We start from the raw sequence: 17,927 nt of genomic DNA on the forward strand, positions 1-17,927 counted from the left end.
AGCATTGCAATGTGGCTGTGTGAATCTCACCAAAATTAAAGGACAAATCCAAATAAAACTTATTATATAAAAATTATTTGCAGAAAAACTTAATTCTTTTTAATTTTTCTTATATTAGAAAAATACATTGTTCAGCCAAACTCGAGCCAAATAAAGAATCGTACAATTTTCTCCCTCTCTAACTAGAATAAGTCTTAAAATGTTATGCATTCGGGGTAATGGCGTTCGGGGTAGTGACCCATTCGGGGTAATGGCGTTCGGGGTAATGATCCATTCGGGATACTGGCTTTCGGGGTAATGGCGTTCGGGGTAGTGTCAATCGGGGTAGTGTCATAGAGTCCGCTAATCTATTATTCTAAAAACGTGTGTTTCACGAATCATAGTGTTTCGCAGCAGAAAAAAAACACTAAAATAGTTTTTTTACTGTTACTCAAGCATAGAATAGATAGATAGATAGATATCTTTATTTAAGAGATTTGCAGCCCGAGGCTGGCTCATCTCCTAAGCATAGAATACTTTAGTATACATAAAAGTACACGGTAAACTGTAAAAATATAAATGGGCAACGATAGCTCTCAGTCACGAACCATCAAGTCTGTCATTTTTCTGGATATCTAAATCGTAGATATTTCTTGGCATTCTTTTCGACCAGTTTCGAAAGATACAATAAAAAATCATCTCATTGGATATAGTACAATGTCCACTTCAATTTTGCAAAAGATTCGGGATGTCTATCTTACAGCTAGTTTGGATATTAATTCATGAAACCTATTCAAACTTATTCATATATTCATCCTAATCGGTTATCTTATTCTTCTTCTTGGCGTTAACGTCCCCACTGAGACAGAGCCGGCTACTCAGCTTAGTGTTCTTCTGAGCACTTCCACAGTTATTAACTGGGAGCTTTCTTTGCCTCGGTTGCCATTTTCGCATTCGCATATCATAGGCAGGTACGATGATACATTATGCCCAGGGAAGTCAAGGAAATTTCCATTACGAAAAGATCCTGGACCGACCGGGAATCGAACCCAGACACCTTCAGCATGGCTTTGCTTGGTAGCCGCGGACTCTAACAACTCGGCTAAGGAAGACCCCAATAATCACTCTGATAACTATTGAAAAGTTACACAACCATTGAAATGGCAAATGACTAATCGTTACTTGCATTTTGCATTCGATATTTTTCGAATAGACTGTGATAGTTCATGCGCGCTTGCTTGATACAAAAAAATCGTTGAAGTTCCGTATCCATCATTCAACACTGCTGTTAGCTAACCCTTTAATCGTCTCGAAGAGTAACCACCAACGGCGCAGTCAGCGTGCTGCTGCTGCTACTGCAACCCGAGTGATTAATGTCCGGAAGATTCGAACGAAGAAAACTCACTTAGCAAAGACGCAGCCTGCACAGAAAAACTTTGCCTTGCGTCTGCCGAATTATGCCGACAAGCCGAGATCTCTAATTAATATGATAGTGATGGATGGCAAGCTGTTTTTTGGGTAATTTACAATTATGAAAATAAACTATAATTTCATCAAAACGCGAAAATCTATTTCTGCGTGAATGTTTGTCCTCCGCGTCCATTTCGTCGGTTCTGTCTGTGAGGCAAACGCCAACCAACCGAACGCATGTGTGAGGCCGTTTCATCTCCTTTTATAATAATTTGATTGACATTATAAAAAATGATTTCGTGTAGCATTTTGCCCCCCGCCCGGGTCTTCCCCAAGCAAACCGATGGCGATGGTTGATGATTCGCTGTTGGTATCACACTGAGTGTGCGCATTCTATTTCTTCAGATTGACTGTGACTGGTGAGCTTTTTTCTATTTTGTTGATTGTGGGCCAAAGCCGCCAAGCACCGATTTTTTTTTGGTTTTTTGTTGTTATAGCTTGCGTTGCACAGTGTTTTATACCATCGATTTAACGATCAGTATAGAATAACTTCGAACTTTTTTGGTTTTAAACGTTTGGAGTTTTCTAAGAAGTTTCCGTTTTTAGTCTGTTCTGTTCTGTTCTGTTCTGCTCTGTTCTTACGGCCTTAAAGTTGTGAATGAAATATTACGCGTATTATAGTTTGTATCCTCTAGAGGAATTAAATGGTATAATACTGAATTCGGTTTTCATTCACTTAGCAGTTTTAAAGTTATTCTTTTTTGATCCTGAAACCGTTGATTTAAAACACTGTACGGTTCGTTAGGAGCCACAGAAATTTTGAATGTCTTACCCCTCAATGGCCACCTCTCCTAAGTCTCCTAAGCAGGCTCGCATAGTTCAAAGCACATTATTGTGTGGGAATGGCGGGTCCCTCTCCCGCCCCTTCGCGCCGCCCGCAATCAGGATAGCAAATCGATCTTTATCGATTTCAAAACAGACAATCGGAGAAAAAGTGTAAATCATTTTGATTCGTGATTCGTGAGACGGGGCCCGGTGATCCGTTGCCATCATACCCCTCGCCTGTCGGGAACTTTGTATCAATCGCTTTGTCATTTACCATCAAGATAAGGATGGCCGAATTTAGCCTAAATGCTCAAAGTGTGTGACCGCCGCGCGCCCGATTGACTCCAAGACACCGAGCTGGAAACGCTTCACACAAAATAAGGAAATCAAGTTCTCGGTTCGGTTGGAAATTGATTGAATTGCTTATTTACATGAGAACTACACAATACTTTGTTGCCATGGTCGGAGCTTGTGCCATTGGCTGTGGAGACCCCGGCATGGGCGTAGGTAGAGGGGGGGCAGGAATGTTTCTTTTTAATTTTTCCTAATGTTTTCAAAAGAATTCCTCCAACTCCAGCCTTTTCTGCTGATTATTTCCCAGTAAATATTTCGAATTTCTTTTGAGGCATTTCAACAGAAGTTGCTCAAAGAATTGTTATAGAAAAGCTGCCATGAATTTGTTTTTGATTTTTTGTTAATTTGTCCAACAATTTCAAAAGAAACTTATTCTAGTGACAATTCGCCCTAGACAAGTTCGCCAGTGAACCTCTAGAACCATATTTTTCAAATTAATTTCAAGATTTTTTTTTTCAGGTATACGTAATTTTTGTTAAAGTTCTGAAGTTATTACTGGATTCAAATCTGGATTGTTGCTTTGGACCTATTTTTTCACCAATCTACAGTTCACACTCCCCCGAAGGAAATCCGGGCTACACCCATGCACCGAAGTTGATTTCACTTGGTGCGTTTTTTTTTTGTTTCAACTTCGCGGGTGAGACGAATTACGACTGTGCCTTTTTGTAAACCTTAATTTATGCTTTCGGAGTTTTGTTCTCGTCCAGCAGCAGAGGGAGTTCGTACCAACTCTTCAAATGACCACCAACCAACCAGTCGTCCAGTCCAGTTCAGTCAGTCAGAGGATAACGATAGTTGCGCAGTCAAGTGGGAACCCCGAATGACAGTAAATGCCAATCCAAACTGAGGGAGTGCACTTTCATTGTGAATGGCTGCTCTTCGGGTGGGAGGGAACCCCGAAATTGGGCGGCGAGGTCTCGGCTGAATTCCATTATCGAATGCTTTGTTTACAATGCGCATTTGGAAGTTGGAACTGTCGGAGCAGTGGGTTTAAGCACCGGCAGCGTTTTGCTGGGCGATTACAATTTGTCCGACTGATAGGCCGGGAAAATTAAATCATCCGGTTGAACAATCGCAATCAAGCGCCATTCACACCCTGTTGTTTGCAGGTCGTTTTGGATTACAGGTTGGTGGATTTTAAACTAGGAGTTGCAAGATGAGAGCGGGCAGTGAGAAAACTGTCTTATGTTTACATTTCTTCACGGGTATCGTTCCAAATTACTAGAATTGAAGTCGAGTCTAGTACTCGACACTGAAAATAGTTTTATTCTCGAATAGTTTTTAATTTTGATACATTTTATCGAAATAAATAAATATTTTTTTCTTATTTTCTTTCTTTCCAGGGGAGCACTCAATATAAGGTAGGTTTCTCTAAAAATTCTATGTAACATGTACACTTTAAAAAAGGGAAAATGGACTGCGATAATTAATACTCCAACAAATAGTACAATCGTACAATTGATTTTGTGAATTTATTATCACGAGTCGCAAGACATGTTGGAAAACATTCTGGAGTTATACTCTTGATTTTCAGGAATTATATGACTTCCTCTGTATCTACCAGCAATCGTATACTTTGTTTTTGTAACGAGATAGGGGCCATCCTTAGCATCGTGGTGACACCTACGTATATAAAGCAAAACCAATTGAAATGCATATCTTTGCTTCAGACTGTCTAACGTAATAAACGAAAACAGATAAAATCTCGTCTGAAAGACTTCATTTGTTTTAAACAGGGTTGGGAAACAATCTGAAATTCATTCTACAGTAGCCAAACAAAGCCAATCGCAGTCAGCGAAGCCAGTGAAACTCACGCCTATCGCTGCTGTAGGCAAAGAGCCTTGAAAATTGCAAAACACCCGTTGCCAAGGGCAACCCAAAATTACTGTAGAAAAATGTTCTATTTCCCGCTGCATTTCCCGCATTTAGAGCCTTCAATGACACTAACGATTTAGAAAACTCATGCACCCAACATAGGCTACTTGATGAGATTCACGTTTTTGAATTACTGTACTGGTAAAGCCACGTGATTTCCGCGAAATTCAAGCCTACTACTATTACCATTCCCAGCACTGGTTTTAAAGCCATCTATCGTTGAACGTATCAGGCTCCTAATGACGAATTCCACACCAGTAGGCGTATTTCGGCGCACGATTTCTTCGAAGAGAAGACATTTTCTTCCATTACTGACTAGCAAGAAAATTTTCTTTTCTTCGAAGAAAATACGCGTCAGAATTCACCAATAGGTGTCAGGGTCTCTTTTCAGAAATTTTATCACTGTTTTATATTTTATCTAGTGGTCTCGGTAAAATTCGTCTTGCCATTTTCCTGATTATCCCGGAGACTTTCCTAAACCTCCAGCGGTACTATTTTCAATATTTTTTGACAGGAATCACTCTGAACATTTTCCAAGATTTCCTGTAGATATTTTTCCATCGATTTCCGAAAATTTCTACAGAAGTTTTTCCAAGAAAATCCACAAGCCCGGTGATTTTTAAGAAATTTTCTAGGGATTTTTCCAAGAATCTTACAAGAGTTCCTACACCGATTTTTACAGTTATCTCCCAGGCATGTTTATATGGATTTCTTTAAGAATTCATTCACGGTTACTCACTGGTGCTCAAAAATTGCCCCAGAGATTATTCCATAATAACAAGTTCATAATAGCTCCATTTAGTGCCCAATTCCAGACATTTCATTACTTATTTCTTGTTTTTCTAGACTTTATCCCGGAGATTATTGGTCCTGAAACGAGTAAATCTCTAGTTAAGTAGGGAAAAGACTGTTTAAGTTGATTTATAAACTCAACTAGAACTAGGCAAATAGGCATAGGGTAGAAGCACCGGTTTTGGTCCGGGTCATTTGACCAAAATCCGTTTGGCCCAAATTGAAAAAAAAAAAAAATGGCAAGTACAGTTAGTACGCATTTGTAATGAATTTTGAAGCTAAATTGCAAATAACAGCTTTTCCTTAAAGAAGGATAATTCATCATTGATATACTAATAATAAGCTATTTAGAGTTAGTTTAAGATTAATTTAGTGCAGAAAGTAGAACATCCTACATATAAGCAATAATTAACTTCTCTACTAACGATAATGGTCAGGGTTGCCACATTAAAATCTGTACTTTTTCCTTTGAACTATCAGCATTCTTGAATCCTGAAAATATCCCTTTTCCTGAAAATTTAAGCAGAAATAAGAATTGTGGAAGAAGTTTTTTGTGCTATGAAAAAACAGTTTTTTGTATTGTTCGTTTTGTTGACGAATAGATTGTCGTGAAAATTTTCAACGTGGTGAAATAAATATTCATTCAGTTTTTATTCATAGTTCGGCCAAACGACCCGTTTGGACAGATGCCATTCGGCCAAACGGCATTCGACCAAACGGCATTCAGCCAAACGGCATTAGGCCAAATGGCCAGACACCGTTTTGACCATAGCGCCAATTGTCTCCATAGTGGATTATACATTGTTTTACAATTAAAATTAGCTACATCAATTCGTCCTAATCGATTAAAAAAACAAAAGAAAAACATATTTTTTCTTATAGTCTTAACTTAACTCCTACACTTCTAATTTGGCCTGGGTATTCCTAATTTGGACACTCCCATAAGAAATCAATGGGATTGGCCAATTTCAACCAACACGATTTTAAATGCGAAAATAAGGATTATGCTCAGTTCCGACCTTTTTCGTAATAGGGATTGAAAGCTTTGGCGTAATTGCAATTGTAGAGCTTTCCGCATATTTTTCAAAAATGTTTACTGCTAGGCCAAAATCGGTGCTTCTATGCTTCTAATCTTTTCGCATCAGCAGTTTAGCAAATCAAAAGCATACAATCAACTTTCAATTTAAAACATAAACATAACAAATAAAATATTTCTTTAGACAATTCCCAAACAAATTTGCATTTGTCCGATATTCCGTCAGAGAATCCAATAATTCGATTAATCAATCAAGATGTTAATTTAGGATTTTTTTTTAAACTGCTCGAATTCTTGAAAAAGTTCTGCAAAATCTTTTGAAAAATATGTCATTTTCCTGGAAGCATCTCTGGAAGAATGCCTGGACAAATTCTTTGTATATTTCCTTAAAAAAATTCTGGATTTCTGAAGAAATAAATGGAAGTCATTGAAGATATTCCTGAAAGTATCTTTAAAGAAATTGTTTATTAAATTTAAGATGTTCATCTTGATCGCATCTCTGGCGAAATTGTTGGCTAAATACGTGAATATATTTCAATCTAGAAAGTGCCAGGTAAATTTTTGAAGGAATTTCTTATGAAATCTCTGTGTATAATTTCTGTGGCTATTATTGAAAAAAAAAAATCAATGTTGAATTCTTGAGGATGTAAGTTTAAATCATTGGACTGGTATCTGGAAGAAACTTTGTGAAAACACTTGAAATTATTTCTATAAAATTCCAGGAGAAAATCATGAAAAAATACATGTAGCACCCAAGTATTCAATAAGCACTAATCACCAGAGCAGGTTTTGGCGAAATAACGGGCTGCTTTAATGCTACTCCTTCAGAAACGTTGTAAATTATTGTCAAAAAAGAATAACACTATCCGTGGAGAGCAAAACAAATCAAAAATACTGTTCATCTCCTTCTCTTTCATCTTTTTGTCACCGTTGCTCTATTTGGTGTCGGGAATCGAACTCAGACACCGATGCATACTAATGAAATTGAATTTGGATGCACAAGTCAGAAAAGCAAACATTTTTTTCCTTGTAGGGCTCTTAAATTAGCTGGTATTATTTACAAGTAAGACCCACGTGCGTGACAAAAGGAAAAGTATTTGCGCACTTGCTTTTGCAATAACAATATTACTTGTTTCCAACATGCCTCCTCCTATTTCATCAGATAGCAAAGCCATCAAATCAAGCATTCAACACACTAGGAATTGCCATGATAGAGACGGAATGCTTATATAATTAGCATTTCAGTAGCTCAGAAACGAAAACACATCTTGCAGTGAAAATTCTAATATACAACAGGAGGATAGCAGTGCTTTGGCTGATTTAAAACAGCTAAGCAATCAGGCAGCTCAGACAAAACATAAAGCACGGTAAAACTTATCATGAAGAATTCTAAAAAAGTCGTATTCTCAGTCAGACCAGATTTCATAAGGAATCAAACATTAATCTTCTGGTTCCTGTTAGTTTTCGCTTTGTTTTCTTGGTTCTTGTTTGGTACCTGTTTTGGCTCTCTTCGCTCTCATTTTTTAGACAAGGCTTCCTATATTCTAGACGCACAGTTACTGTGAATTAGGTCACCTGTCTGAATTTAGAGATAAATCGTGTAGGTATTGTATTTTTCATGCATTTTGAAGGTCTAAAAACAATTATAATTAATCTCTAAACCACGAAATGACAACTACAGATACAGTACTGGTCAGATTAAAATAGGAATTGGTCGTTTTTTTATACAATAGCGTCATCTGAAGGCTTGGATCGCGGTTTCTAGAAGTCCAATTGACATGATACTTTCACCGCAGCTTGAAAATAATGTCAAAAAAGCTAAGATAGGCATTCAGAGCGCTTCATGAAGAAATTTTTAAGTTATCGGAAATCTCAAATTTGAGAAAAATGATAAAAAAATTTAATTGAAAATAATTTTGAATGAAAACATTTAGAGCAATATGCCTTTCTGCAAAATTGTGCAATTTGATAAGACATACAATTTTGTAGAATGACATATTTCAGTAAAAATGATCAAATATTTCCGAAAAAAAAACTTATGCCATTTTCTCACAAAATTAGAGATTAGAGATTTAGAGAGAAGTCGCATAACAGTTAACCAACAAAGTCGTTTATTCATACAAATTTCATCACTCTCGCACTACATGGAGAATGAAATCGTTTGATCGATGAGTTTGCTCGCATAAAACGCTCTTTTATGAGTTCATATGTCCTTTTCGTTTCGTCCCGTATACTTGTACGAGGGAAGTCGCTTCGATCCGTAGCAGCTGTCAAATCAAATTTAGTCGCATAAAGGTACAGATTAGTACGCAATTAAATCTGCACACTCGCATTACATGCTATTTTACGTATAAGATCCTTTCGCTTCATCTTATACGTAAAACTTCGCTCATATATAGCATCGCATAACGCAAAAGGTGATTTCGTTACACGTACATTCTGGTTGTCTGAGAAATATTGTGATTTTTCAGTTGAGTAAAATTTATGTAATTTTTGAGCTGGTTTTTGGTGAACATTCTATATCAATCGGAAAACTAGAAACCGAGATCCAGACCACCAAACTATAGCATTTTGTGAGAAAAATGGCTGTTAATGTGCCCTTTTCACCATTTTCGCCTTTCAGTTTCAGTAATATATTCAACAGTGTTATATAATTTTCGCAAATACTGTTTATCCATATTGGCTTATTCATATTGTCTCAAAAATCAGATACCTGTCCAAACCACGAAACTGCCGATACATATCTGGAATGGCCAGATTGATGCCTAGTGGGCGTTGGTTGAGGTATTACTAGAAAAGTTCAACAATATTTTGGAAATGACCACTTACAACGTGACATCTAGAACTTATTGGCTAGTGAAGCCGGAATATTATTTCCACTGATATGAAAGTTATTTTTTTTATTGTTACGCTATGTTTCAGTGCATAACAACTGTTTTTTTCTACATAAAAGATTTGACTGATCGTTTTTGGGCTAGTCGGAATCCGGGGAAACTCTGTAAATATAACATGAATCTGTTTGTATGCTGGCCCTGGAATATTGAATCAAGTGGCGCAAGCAATATTACATAAAAAACTTTTTGGTGGTTTTCCCATTTTTTTAAGCTTCTTATGAAATGATCTTGTGTAAATACTGCGTTTAAACTTAAAGTATACATTGTGGTCACCTCGTTCCACAGATTCCTTGTCTAAAATAACACGATCAATCAACCGGAGACCTGTAATCTCCTACAAGAGGTCAAAACTTCTCAAAGCCCAGCGGCTCCGATTACACTGATGACCCATGCCGTCACTACCTTCTCCCTTGGTGAATAATACTAGCCTGATTTTTTCTTTATAAAACACGAGAATTACATTTAAGTGAAAAAAAAACGAGAGATTAAAAGGTGGACTCCCCTCGCGCACACATGCCACTTTCTTATCTCTTCTTTTCGCAGGCCGCGCGGGTCTTGAGGTCCGGTTAAGGCTTCCGTACCGACTGCCATTCCGCCCCATCATCACCTCTCTTTCGGGGAACGATCCCCCGTGTAAGGTTTGGGGCTTGGGAGATTGGACGATCCACGACGCTGCCGCTGCGTGGTGAAATGCAAAACGAGTGTATTTTATCTTGCAGAGCTGCACCCCAAATTCTCCCGTTTTGTGGCCCTCTACAGAATGGCACTCAGTCAGGGTTCACGCTGACCGGCTGAAATGAAGCGAAAATCTGTCGACGCCCGTCGGTAGGGGAATCTGGGGAAAAACGCACTAGCTAAGAAAGATGTGCCGAAATGAGGACTAAATATCATGGTCTTTACTGGTACACCTACCTTATCTGTTTTATGGTGATAAGTTGTAAAAGAAGTTACATTAAACCTTGCTTTCCAAATTTATAGCTATATTTTCCTATTTAGTTATTCAAAATGTATCAAAATCTCAGGGCGTCAACAATTTGCAATGTTTGATCAATCTGCATAATGTTTTCCTTCCATTTCTTTTTTTGATTCCAGAGAAACTGACAAGGTTCGTTTTGTCCCAACAGCGCATATTACCCCGGGCACCCCTAGACTAACGCAACGCACTTCTTACGGTCCTCTAGACCAGGGCTGCGGAATTTCCGTGGGGACACCGGCGCTGGGGAAGATCCTTTTTTGACTTTGACATGTGGTAAATGTTTGATGAAGAAAAATGATTGTTGAAAATTACCATTCTGATGACGACCGAAGTCTCTCTCTCCCTCCCAGTCAGTCAGTCAGGAATTACTGCCGAGCGCATTATTCACCGGGCTCGTTTCTTTTTAAAAAGTTGTATTATAATTCTAACCAATCGGATGCCAAGAGTTGATGGTGTGTGGGGTGAGGCAGTTCGTTCCGAAAATAAAACGCAGCTCGTCATCATTTTTTCGGCCTTTTGGTGTCCAGTTTTATTACACTCTGGCTGCTTGGATTGGGGCAGCGAGTGAGAGCGAGAGAGAGAGAGAGAGGGCACATCAAGAAGTTGCAAATTTTTAAAAAGCTTGAATGCGATCGTCTGAGATTATGTCCGCCGGAGAAGTGCGTCTGCACAGCCTCCCCTATCAATCGTTTCTTTCTCTCCCTCTCGCGTTTTTGCAAGGCTGTTGCGATGTGCCGAGTGATATTGGATAATCGCCTGGAGGTAAAAGAAGTGCACTTTCCGGGTTTGGAAGTGGAAAATCAATGGTAGGGAAACAAATGTTCTGTAGAAATATCATTATGTTGGTCAACTTTGGAGGTCTATATCTGGGTGTTTTGAAATGGTGACTCGTACCAGGCCGATGAACAAGAACGTGTATTGTACACGTATTTCTTATATAGAATACAGTCATCCCTCCATGAGTCGATGATCCATTACTCGATATCGACTCATGGAACCATACTAAAAACATAAAATCATGGTTACTATGATGGTCCCTTCAAACAGCTTTCCAAAGAATAGCTGTTCCATGACTCGATATTTCTATGAGTCGATGGTCCCTTCAATATCGACTCATGGAGGTTTGACTGTATTTATTTTTAGAGAGTAGCTTATCGTTCCGACAAATGTAAAAATGCCAAAGTTGTACCAATTTTAAAACAAAACAAAAATCCTACATAAGCTTCAAGCTGTCGCCCAATCAACTTGCTTTCCTTCATCAGTAAGCTTCTTGAAAAAATCATTTTGAACAAATTGATGGTCCACATCAACGAAAATTCATTTTATTTTTAAGGTGAAGGTTAATTGAGCACGTAAACATAATGTTGCCACCCACTCGAGCCACCCGAAAAGCACCCTCTCGAGCCACCCAACAAGGCGGAGCACAATGTTATGTGCGTCGGCCAAAAATAAATCATCGTGTATACCTCCACCAACAAAATTATGTAGGTAGTGTTACTTGCACACGTTTCATACAAAGGTATTATTGTCGATATGAATTCATCAACAACTTCATAAAAACTCAAAATCACAATTTATTTCATTTGGTAGTGAAAACATGTTTTTTGACCAAAATTATAAGCATTTTGGCAGGATTCTCCTCTCTTCTCTCGCTTCTCACGGACGGAGAAAGTTGCCATCAGTATGCATTTGAATTCTACAGTCAATTGTACTGTATAGTATCTAATATTCTTTTTTGCTGTTAAATTGCGTCGCACATTGTTTTTCTCACGCATAAAAATGTTTTGCAACACTTGTGACATTGTACACATGAAATTGTAAAATACGTGGTTGTAGCAAGTGTATGAATATCCAAACCATTCTAATTGCAAACATAAAAACTGACATCACTTCCAATCAGTGAGAGCGGCGCATCCGAATCATAAACAATGTTGGCTCAGTGAATTCGCGTTCCGGTGCTGTTTTCGAGCACAAATTGACTAATATAAATGATTTATTGCTCCCAGGAGCATCGTGCGTGAATAATCAAAGTGTTTCAAGTATCGCATTTGATTTTTGAATTGCTACGGTGAGTAGAAATACGATTAAAAGTGAGTTTTAGAACGGGCACCGAAAAGCCAGCAAACAATATCTCGGTGCGTGAAGAAGAAGTGATTCGGAAGTGCGTGGTATTTTACAACACAAATCACAGCAATAACTACGTATTTGCATTCAAAAACTGGTGATTTGTGAAAAACATATTATGGAATGCTTTCAGTTAAGAAACCACCGCTCTACAATAAGGTTAGTAACTTCAAATAATCATTTTTTGTGATAGCTGTCCAAAACACTGAGAGAAGTGTGGGAGGAGGGAGCGGAAAGCGAAGGGGGAAGTAAGGTTCCATATTAGAGGCCATTTTGGTACTCATGGGGATATGTCCTTAAACGAACTTTTCGGATTCCCACATGAACATTCGACTGCTAATCAACTTTTACATGTAACAAATTTGATTCGTTCCAAGAACTCTGAAGACTTTCTACTAGTCTTGCTCTTCCAGACATAGAACAGGCATTCGACAGTGTTTGGCAAAATTAAAAAACTTCAATTTCAACATTCATTGTTAGAATAACTCAAAGTTATCTGTCAAATCGTACGCTCCAGGTTAATTATCAGAACTCCAAGTCTGAAAGACTTCTTGTAAAAGCTGGTGTTCCTCTAGGCAGCATTTTGGGACCAATATTATACAATATACTCACATCTGACTTACCTGAGTTATCTCAGGGACATTGGCGTAGCTAGGATTTTCTCCTGGAGGGGGCCTAGGGGGGCCTGGAAAATTCTTGGTTTATCCATGTCGGTCACAACCTTCAGATATTTCGTAATTTGCCTAGATTTTTACAATTTTCGTAGTTTGCATAGATTGTATTAATTTTATTTGTTTGTGATATTGTCTCACAGCAGTAATACCAGTAAATTTCAATATTCTCTACTAAAAATATTAATTCTTTGTTCAATCCAGTTAAAAAATCCTTCAAGAACTCTTCCAAAGAACCAACGACGAATATCTCGTAATTTTTCAACGAATTGTTCAGGTCGAAAATTTCTTCATGATTTATTTCCATACTTTTCTAGGGCATTCTCCAAAAATTCATTTACTAGTTTTCACTGAGTTTCTCCTGTGATTCCCATGTAAATCATTCTAAGGATTAGTAGTTATTATTCAACAGTTCGTTTCCTGAAATTTTCTTAGGTTTTCTGATCTTATTAGAAATTTTCTCGAAGAATCTGTATCAATTTGATTGAATATATCTCTTGAAGAATTTTAGAAGATTAGAAATTTGTTCTTTTATAAACTCTTCCGCAAAAATACTCAAAAGTTTCCCGAGCAATTTGTTTTCGGGTTCCTTCGGAGAATAATATTATTGTTTCCCCTGGGTTTCGTCCTAGAATTCTACCGATAAATTAATCAGAAATCCATCCAAGTATTTTCCAAAGTATTTTATTTTATTTTAAGCAGCATTAGCGATTCTTCTGGGGATATTTTAATACAAATTTTCCAACAGAGTTACTAAAGGATTTTTCCAATCATTCTTGAATTTTTTGAAAAAAAAAGTTCTCCAAAAACTTCATCAAGGATTTTAAAAAATTCCTCCATATTTTTTCCGAATGTTTATTCAGGGATTCTTCCACAAAGAAAATCTAGAAATCTATACACTCTTCATATTTGGTTTAAAACTATATTTTTGTTAAAGATTTCTTCACAAATTACTCTACGGATCACTCAATATCCGTAGCCGATTTATTTCAAATTCAAAGAGTTTTGGAAGAACTTCTAAAAATTTATTTAGGTAATTTCAGTTTAATTGAAATTGTAAAAATTTACTAAATTGTTGTCAAAAAATTCAAGAATCCAGCGTAGAAACCGTCTGAAAATTTTTGACAAAATTCTTATCGATGTACCTCACAGAAAAGCTTATGTGGTTTTGTAGGATTTAAAACAAAAATTCTTGTTTTTTTTACTTGTCCTTTATAATGGACAATGATTTAGGTTAATGGGAATTGAATTTTTACTGCAGGTATTTGTATCTAACATATTAGAAAATGTTTTGCATGGGCTTCGAAGTTTCGTGATACTATGAGGAACAGATTAAAGTAAAAACCCATTTCTTCGCACTTGCAGAAATTCAAAAAAAAATGTGACGAGCTATATTTAACAATTATGGTAGCGCTGCAGAAGTTTAACGTTATTTAAAAAAATATGAAAGATTTTACCGTATTTAAATATTGGAGGAAATTTTTGCATTGCATTAAAAAAAATTGTGGAACTTCTGATGGACTACCAGATATTATACCGGAAGAACCTTGTAATTTTTTAAAACTCTTAGAATTGTTTTTTCCTTTATATTCTTTTTAATGTTGTTTTCTGGAGTATAAAAAGATTTTGATGGAAAGAGAAACAATAAAATGTTGCAACAAATAACAGATGGACAACGGAACCAATAAAGATAAGTGATGATATATCATGTTTTCCCAAGAGGAGAATGGCTACAGGATAATTGAAACCTCTTTAATGAATTAAAAAAAAACATATTTCTCAAGAAGCTCCATCGGAATCTTTTTTGAAAATTGTTCTTGAAATCTATTAAAATTCCTTTTTTGATTTCTGGATTCCCCAGAATTCTGACAGAAAGCACTATGAATTCTGTCTAGGAATTGCACATGAATTCAATTCCAGAATATGGATTATTGGCAGAATTGATGAAACTATTTCGAAAGTATTGTTTTAAGGAAGATCCTTACAAATGTTTTTGTACTAATTCTATTACCGTTATGCTAATTCTGGAAGCAAAAGTATGTTTGGGGGTTTTCGACAATTTTTTCTTGAGATTCGAAGACACATTCTAAACATACTGTTCGTTGATAATTCTTGTATAATCCGGGAATTTGAAGTAGAATTTTCAGATCAAAACATAGGAGAATTTGTGACGTATTTTGAAAATATTTCCGAAGAACTTTTGATGAATTTCGCGAAAACTATATAAAATAATTTGACAGAATCAATGACTTTTTGAAGGAATTGCGAAAAAAAAGTTTGAACTTTTGAAAGGTTGAGATTTTTTAGTTGAATCCGTGAACGTTTTTGTGGATAAAACGTAGCCATATGAGGAATGGGTGTCCTCCAGGAGGAATTCACGTTGAAAGTATGAACTAATCTAACTATATTATTTGAATGTTATTAAAGAAATTTGTAGCAGAAGGTATAAAGCCACTCTCCTCTTGCGAAATTTGATTATACTAAAATTTTTGAGAATATAATAATTTTTCATGGAAAAGTTGCATTCATGCAATATTGTTTGAAAAAATTGAAGCGTAATCAAAGAAAGAAATTAGTGCCGGAATAAAAAAAAAACTATAATCAATTTTGTTGGACTTTTCTTAGAGGCCTAACCCACGCTGAAATCTCTGAAAAAATCTGTTATGAATTTAGCCTTATTTTCGCCTAAAATTTCAGCCATCTCTTTTCAAAAAGGTTCCTTCAGTTATTTTGCCTAGTTTTTTATTTAATTTTGTCGGACATTATACGAATCATAGATAATGTATGGATTTATTAAGAGAGCTCTTATACGGGTAATCATCATCACCGGATACCTCGAGCAAGGCACCCTAAACAAAACTTTGGATATCATATGGCAGTGAAAATGGTGCTTTATGCTAAAACATTTCGCACACAACAACAAGCTGGTTCTTGCGGAAAACCAATTGAGCGACAGCCGCACGATTAATCTTTCGGATGTCGCACGATTCACCAAAGTTAGAACCGCCACACTGATGCTGTGTACGACAAGCGAGGTTTTCCCAATATTGTTGTACAAAACAAAAGAACGTAACTACTGAAGAATATTTGTCAATTCATTCAGAAGATCTTTCTTCACGTTTGAATCACGTAAATTATTAATTCTTCAATTTTCATATTTTGTATATTATCATCAAACATTTCTGGGGGGGCCAGAATGATTCTGGAGGGGGCCTGCCCCCCCTGTTCCTACGCCAATGCTCAGGGATGTCAAAAATCTCTGTTTGCAGATGATACAGACCTCTCCCCCAAAGATCGGAGTCTGTTCGTCAGCTGTAGTAAATTGCAAAAAAATGGAATATTTTTCCTAATGCTTCCAAACTCAACTAATAATATTTCCACATAAACCAAAAGCTCATTATTCGAAACTTTCAAGTAGACATGTTATCACGATGAGAGGGGCATATCTTTTCATCATGTGTAAAGTACGAAAAGGTTTGCAATTCTGCGATACATTAGGAGAGCATATTGTGCCAATTCACTCTCTCCCCCGTCTACATTTCTCCCTCTGAATAAGAAAAAAAAATCTGTATGCACAATTTTGCAACCGCGGCCCGTTGTTGGTTGATGGCCCGTGATGGTGCCGTTCAAAAAGAGGTGGAATCCTTTTAATGCGTTTCAGATCAACACGAACAACATTCTGCACTGACTGCCAAAGGCCAACCGACAACTTCTCGTAACGGATGATGCATAAAAACGGACGGCTCCTCGGCTGGGAAAGCATTTTATGATTTTCAGTAATCAATCAAACTCAACCAAATGGCCAGCAATCGGATTGGCATCGCTCAAATTAAAATTTATTTCGACTCTCTGGCGATAGCGACGACGAAAGAGAAAAGGGTAGGCGGGTGAGGATAAGGGTTGTGGTGTTGGTAGTACCGGTACTGAAAACATCCTATCTTCCTGTCAAGCAAGCGTCATTTATGTTCAAAGAACTAACTTGACTTATATTCCAAACACTCAATTTTTGTATCGATTTTTAGAGAAAACCGCTCAAATTTCTTTAATTCTTACGAAATCTCCACTGTTCGGAATTTGAGTCGTGTTTGGAATTTGAGACAAAACGGTAAATTGCTCGACAACTATTGAGATAATCAAATTTTAAAAGAAGTGTTTAATGCTCCACGATTGTAATTTTTCAACATTAACGTTGACCAATCAACATAAGATTAATTTTGATGCTTTTTTCGGATTATGTGGTATGTCAGTATTTAGCAAAATTATTCGCAGTGCCGGAAACCCTAGTGAGAATCATTGTGATTTGCTTACCTGTACCGTAACAGTAGTTTCGGTGCTTTGGACGCCATCGGTAACGCTGACCACCAGCCGGTAAGTGTCCTCGGTTTCTCGATCTAGCGTATCGCGCAGCTTCAACAGACCGGTGCTTTTCTCCAGCAGGAACTTGCCGGTGTCACCTTTCACCAGCGAGTACTCCAAGGTGCCCAGCGTATCCGGATCGGTTGCAGCTATCTGGGCTACCGTCTGTCCTACGGCCAAATCTTCTGACACGGAAAAGACCAACGGAACGTCACGAAATGTCGGTGGGCTATCGTTCTTGTCCAACACGTTCACTCGGATCTGCCGCCGGGCGAGAGAAAGAGAGAGAGAGGAAGAAACAAAGCGAAAAGGATAATTTAATAATACAATAGATTACTATCGAAGCAAGGGGGCATGTGTTTTACGTTTTGAATGGGGAGATGTGTGGCTTGTAATTTGGAGCAATCGAGGATACTCCGCAAATTGCGTCCACAAGGCTGATAATAGCAATAGAGAACGACACCGCGGGCACGGATTGAACTGCAACAGGATCGTGACTGAGCTCTGCCACGGTGGAACTGCTATTATTACAGGGAGAGGAGTATCGTAATTTTTCTGATGAAATAGGTACGTATCGGAAGGTTCAATAATTCTTGTTGGTTAATCATTTATAATAAACTTATTGTGCTTATTGT

General features: G+C 37.3%; 1 protein-coding gene across 1 annotated transcript in view; it reads right to left on the reverse strand.

Moving 5' to 3' along the window:
- The window catches only part of LOC110675253 (cadherin-related tumor suppressor), a gene marked incomplete at its 5' end in the record, with an annotated part of 158,181 nt that extends 140,580 nt beyond the window's left edge, over positions 1-17,601 (reverse strand). Inside the window, one exon of the mRNA XM_021839700.1 lies at positions 17,245-17,601. Within this exon, the coding sequence (XP_021695392.1) occupies positions 17,245-17,601 (357 nt within the window). The remainder of the gene's footprint in view (positions 1-17,244) is intronic.
- Between the last annotated feature and the right edge of the window lie 326 nt (positions 17,602-17,927).

Source organism: Aedes aegypti, chromosome 2 (genome assembly GCF_002204515.2).
Source record: "Aedes aegypti strain LVP_AGWG chromosome 2, AaegL5.0 Primary Assembly, whole genome shotgun sequence".
In the NCBI taxonomy this organism is placed as follows: domain Eukaryota; kingdom Metazoa; phylum Arthropoda; class Insecta; order Diptera; family Culicidae; genus Aedes; species Aedes aegypti.